General features: G+C 43.6%; 1 protein-coding gene across 1 annotated transcript; it reads right to left on the minus strand.

Moving 5' to 3' along the window:
* Positions 1–4,756: 4,756 nt before the first annotated feature.
* On the minus strand, positions 4,757–5,741 carry LOC126382718 (ADP-ribosylation factor-like protein 14). The gene has a single exon (XM_050032761.1). The coding sequence runs from the start codon at positions 5,407–5,409 to the stop codon at positions 4,879–4,881; it is 531 nt and encodes a 176-aa protein (XP_049888718.1). The 5' UTR covers positions 5,410–5,741; the 3' UTR covers positions 4,757–4,878.
* Between the last annotated feature and the right edge of the window lie 223 nt (positions 5,742–5,964).

Here is a 5,964-nt window from a genome sequence, read left to right on the forward strand (position 1 = left end):
CAAACAACAAGCCTTTTTCCCAATAAATATTTTACATGAACTTGTTTTTTTCTTGCTTCTCCAAAACAGGAGCATCACAATTATCTATTCATAGGATATCTGATCTTCACAAAATCCAGCATCCTGTTGTTCTTTGGCACGAACATGATATGCCTTCAGCAAATAATTTAATCAGCATTGGGTTTTAAGCACTCATCGGGCCCAAGCTGCAGAAGTGGATTTCAAAAGAATTCGCTGATTTTTTTTTTTTTTTTTAATCTGTGTATTTAACACAAACACACAAACACGACACATCCTTTGGAAATCCACTGTAACGATTCATCGAACGTAACACTATTATTTTGATAGGAGGAGAAAAGCAGACATGCTATTAGGGAGCACTTCCCTCCATTACTAGCCGCAGCCTGCTTATCATGTAGTCACATTATTGATTAATCATTGTGAGTGTATATGCTCCAGTATAAAATGTTGGATTTGCCTGCCACATCCTGTAAAAATGTCAATTATGTGATTTATTTATTTATTTTACTGCTTTTGGTTACGTAACTCTTAATTGTTTATTAGAATAATATACTGAAACATACTCATTATGTGCTACTGTGAGATCACTGCTGTGCTCGAGTGTGATGTCGCAGTTTGCCCACGCCTTTCTTGGGTTTTAGCTTGTTGACACTGGCAGCGTTTTGCACGTACACCATCACATCTACTAAAGTGTTTTAAAGGAATAGAGTGTAAAATTGAGGAGGGTTTAGTGGTATCTAGTGGTGAGGATTGCAGATTACAACCAGCTGAAACTGCTTCTCGTTTGGATTCCTTCAGTGTTCATTTTTACAGGGAGACAAATTATCCGCAAAGGTCTCTTCCTCTTCAAAACAAACACACAAACACACCGGGGGATTAAAACAGGTAAAAACACTGAATAAAGCAGTTTCATGTCATAAATCGGTTTCTCTTATGCTGCTTGGCACATCGCAGACAGGCAGCTAGCGCAGCACCTGCTAATGTGTGCTCACCTTTTTTCTCTAAGAACTTTATCAGCATGTACAGGAGGTGTTTACTGTGAGTCGAATTCTCTGCAGAGGTCTCCTCCTCTCCAAAACCAATGGACCTAGTGATTTAAATCAGTAAAAACACTGAATTAAGCTCCTTTACCAGTGTTTCTCCAGCACTGTTTGGCATATGTGGAACAGTCCGCTAGCGCAACGTGTGCTCCCCTTTTTATTGTGATAACTTAAAATCCACAAATTCAGGAGGTCTTTACCATCAGCTGAATTATCCACGGAGGTCTTGTCTTCTCCAGCACTAACAAAACTGGTGATTTAAACTGGGAAAAGCATTGAATTAAACAGTTTCAAGTTACAAATCAGTCTTTTTCTGATGCTCTGGTCACGGACACAAATGGCAACGCATTCTCCTCCTCGTCACATATCGACGTTTGGTCAACAGGCCAAAACCCGTTTTGGTGCTGGCCACCATTTTGTCAACTGCCGTGTCTCAGCCAGGATAAGTCTGTGTCTGCAGCGCCCAATCACGCCCAGTTTTGGCAACCGTCAATGAGCCAAAAACACATTTTGGTGCTGCGTGGCCGCCATTTTGTCTGACTGCTGTGTCTCAGCCAAGATAGGCCTATATCTGTACCAGTTAAATCTGGGCCAGATTTGCCAAAAGTAAACAGGCCAAAGCTCTCTCACATTTGGCTACATTCGAAATGAGCTTTGATAGCAGTGACTTGAATTAGCTTGTTTTGTTCTACACGTTCTCACTCCGCCCTCGTCACATATTGATGTTTGGTCATGGACTTTCCACATCCAGATACAGCGTGAAAGGTACCCTGGGTGCGTTGGTTGTTGACGTTCTGGGACGCCTTGTCAAGTTCTGCCTGTGACATGCATTGTGTTCTTTCAAAATACACTTCGGTTTTCACAGGAAATTTAACATTTACATACAGTCTCTTTCAGAATAAATACACTACGTCAGTACAACAAAAAAATACGCAAACGTTTGTGTTTTTTTTTTCCTCCAACAACTAACACGTGTGGTTGGGATTAAACAACAAAAATGCGTTGTTAGGTTTAGGAAAAAAGAACAGGGTTTGGATTCATAAACTTTCAGGACACGAACACCACTCTCCCAGGTGAAAGTCGGACTTTCGCACCTTCACTTTCCTTCTTGACCCGCCACGTTTCTCCCTGACCCCGCCAAGCACCATTAAACTATAATGGTGGCCAGGCGCATATCATGCAGACGTTAAAGGACGGCTTTTTCGTCAGTGTCTGATGCTGCAAGTCACTGCCAAAGCGCCAGATTTCAACAACTTCAGTATGAGACCGAGTTGCCAAAACAAATGATACCAGTGATTTAAACCAGGTAAAGCCCTGACTGCAGTTTCAAGATACAAATTAGTGTTTTTCTGATGCAAATGACCCTATCTAGAGCCAGTGTTTGGTGTGTCCGCTCTGGGCTACTGTAGGAACATGGCGGTGCAACATGGCAATCTACATAGAGGAGAACCCGCTCCCTATGTAGGTAAATGGCTCATTCTAAGGTAACAAAATCACAATAATTCCCCTCTTGCTGATATGTTCCCTTAAATCCACACTGTACCTTTAAATGCTCTCCATATCAAAGCATTGCAGCCTTTTAAGGAAATACCTGACTTGACCCCTTAATGTACAGAGTATTAATATTTCAAATGGAAAGTCTTTGCGCTCTTGCCAGCAAGGACATTTAGTTATTTGGGTTTAGTCGTGTCAGCACCTCGGACAGCGCCCCTTATTGTTTTGCTCACTGGGCGTGCTGAGCGCTGTCCACGGTCCTGAGACACGAGAGACATCAGCAGTGGCTTCTGCAGGCCGCTTGTTTTAATGTTCCCTCCCACCTTCACGATTAATCATTGGGTCCTTTCTCAGTGCTTCCGACACGACTGGTCGATGTCCTGGGCGCCTGTTTACTTTCATATGCAATGAATAAGCCATTGTATGTAAGGCTGTGTTTACGGGTTGCAGGACGGCATCAATATACCGCTAAGTGCATAATAAATCAAGGGCACAGTGGAGCACTTAGGAGTTAATGTCAAGATTATTAGCATATGCATATGCTGCAGATGGCATTCAGCTGTCTGCATTATATTTTGGTGAATACTTGGTGGTGACTGCTCAATGAGGGAACATTTTTACCAGTCTTTCCCTTCTTTTCTCAGTGTTTCTCTGTGTCCTCTGAGCATGCGGTGCGTTGATGATGGCTCTGCGTCAGCGTTTCAGCCAACGCATCTTTCAGCGCATTAAATGACTCGTCTCGCCTGCACTCTGTTTCCCAAGCTTCACTGTCGAGGTTCACTGGACCACTTCTCCCCTTTGAACACATCAGCGATGCTTTCCTCCAGATGCCAAGCTCTGGCGGTGTTCACTGCTTGCTTTCTGGTTCGCACAGTAGTGTATTCCATCCGAAAATGTGGACAGGTCGTTTGCCGGGATGAACAGGTCTGCTGCGCGCAGGGAAACGACACCACTGCCGTCACCTGTTGCAGACAGTTCGTGGACAAGACTTACTACAACATCGCCATGGTCACCCGGAAACTTTCCGGGGTGCTTATAATGCTGCTTCTCTTCGCTTTGGGATACTTTATCCAGCGGATGTTGTGCACCAGATCGAGGCAGCTCACCCCGCCAAACAACGGACACCCAACTGTTACCACATCGCAGGATCCGCTCATGGAGAGCGGTACACCGGACAGCTTGATGGATCCGGCTCCTGCTCCTCAGCTGCCCTCATACGAGGAATGCAAACGCCTGCCGACATATGAAGAAACGGTGCGGGAGGGGAGCAGAGCGCGGCCGGAGTCCAACATGGGACAAGCGACAGGACATGGATCTCAGTTGGATACATGAGGGTTTCACTTTATGGCACAATTCGACATTTGAGATTTTATTATTATTATGATGGACATTTCAGAAACACAAACCGCCCAGGATGTTGTGTGCTATTTCCCCTGCAGCAGCCTCGACCGTGTGCCTCTGTGCAAGACGCATACATGATGACCCAGCTACTATACTGGCCAGCGATTTTATCACTCAGTGCTCCATTTGTTCCGAGGAATATATCAGCGAGTGCCCAAGTTTGGTTTTATTGAAGGCTTTGCTTATGTTAATAAACCATTGAAAAGAACAACTTTGGGGTTGCCATGTAGTGAAAATCCGTTTGAACACTTGCTTTTAACTATTTAATTCATCAGCAATTATCTTGCAATTTTTTTTAAAAAAAAAAATACCATTTATCGAAAGCTTAACATTTGACACTGCAAACTAGCTGGGTTATTGTAATAACCTTAATTGTTTAACTGCATTATTACGCCAGAAAATTAGTCATCACTGCAGCAGTGTCTTTATCACCAAATTCTACTTCTCTCGCTGATCAGACTCCTAGAGAGAGAGTTTCATGTAAATGTCTGAGTGAGATAATCGAATTCTTTTTAATAACTGAGAGAAGATATAATGCACACTGGTGAAAATCATTTCTACAGTACCTTATTATGTGTTAGTAGGTCTAATGCACAGTAATAGACTTCGTGGCATCTCGTGTTTCCTGTGGTATCCATTACAGCCTAGTGACATTAGAATCATATGCCAGACCAATTAACATGTTCACTTAGCCTAGGCTACTCTAACAGTAAGAAGCTTGCAAGATTCTGTTGCTCCAACTGAGTTATTTTACATGCACATAGAAGAACAGACTTAACCAAAAGGTCTGATCTCTTTAAATGTGATTTATTGTTGGTATAAAGGAGTTTAGATTCAGATTTCCAAAGTTGTTTCAAAATGAATTTGTCATATTGTGAATAGTATGAAAATAACATATTCGTTATAAACAAAAGTTAATGTTTTATTTGACCATTTGGATCACGCGTCTGAAGGCCTCTTCAACTCCAAATCCAGTCGATGCGGAACAAGGCTGAACGAACCAGTCCCGACCCGAACAAATCTTTTTCAGGTTAAACACGTCCTTGATTTCAGTGACAGTCAGAGAGCCGTTCACGTCCTGCTTGTTGGCGACAACAACGAGCGGACGGCCCCGCAGCTGCTCGCTCCTCAGCGTCTTCTCCAGCTCCCTGCGCGCCTCCTCCAGGCGCTCCCTGCCGGAGCTGTCCACAACAAACACCACAGCAGCTGCGTCCTGGTGGAAGCTCTCCCAGTGCTCGCGCATCTTCCCCTGACCACCGACGTCCCACACGGTTACGGCGATGTTCTTCCTGTTCTTTTTCGCCTCGAACATTTCCACATTGAAGCCGATGGTGGGGACGGTGCTGACGCACGCGTTGTGTTTCAGTTTGTAGAGGAGGGTCGACTTCCCGGCGTTGTCCAGACCCAGAAGGAGGACTTGGGCTTCTGGTTGTTTAGATCCTCGCAGTCCCATGACAGCGTGGAGATGCAGAGATGGTCAAATCAAGTGGGATAGGCACATCTTCCTCTTACAGTACTCTCTTGACGCAGTGTTTGCTTAGTGCGTTGCCCGGAGTTTAATAGATAAGCCATTTGCTTCGTGCTGACAATAACTCACAGCTCACCGATAAGGCGCCATACCAGGGGGCAAAGTTTGCACCAGGCAGAGGATATCCCTTGAGTTATGCAAAGTTATTGCAGCTGTAAGAAAATATTATTCAACTGAGTTTTATGCAATGACAACCTTGTCATGCATGGGCTATGAAAGTTATTTTATTGACAGACACTCTGCTATTAAGTTTGCAGAGTCGAAAAGCACAGTGAAAGAATCACCAGATACATTCTTTAAAGTTTTAATTTGCTATGTGGCTTGTTTCTGGAAAAAGCACCTTGCTGTAAATATGATTTCTAAGAATAAAACACCTCTGAATGAGAAAGAATAAAGGTCAAAAGAGTTTTTTATTTAAAAATATATATCGGACCATGGTGCACAGTGCCTTGGATACACGCATGTTGTACGAATGAGATA

The sequence above is a fragment of the Epinephelus moara genome, chromosome 21 (genome assembly GCF_006386435.1).
Source record: "Epinephelus moara isolate mb chromosome 21, YSFRI_EMoa_1.0, whole genome shotgun sequence".
Lineage (NCBI taxonomy): Eukaryota > Metazoa > Chordata > Actinopteri > Perciformes > Serranidae > Epinephelus > Epinephelus moara.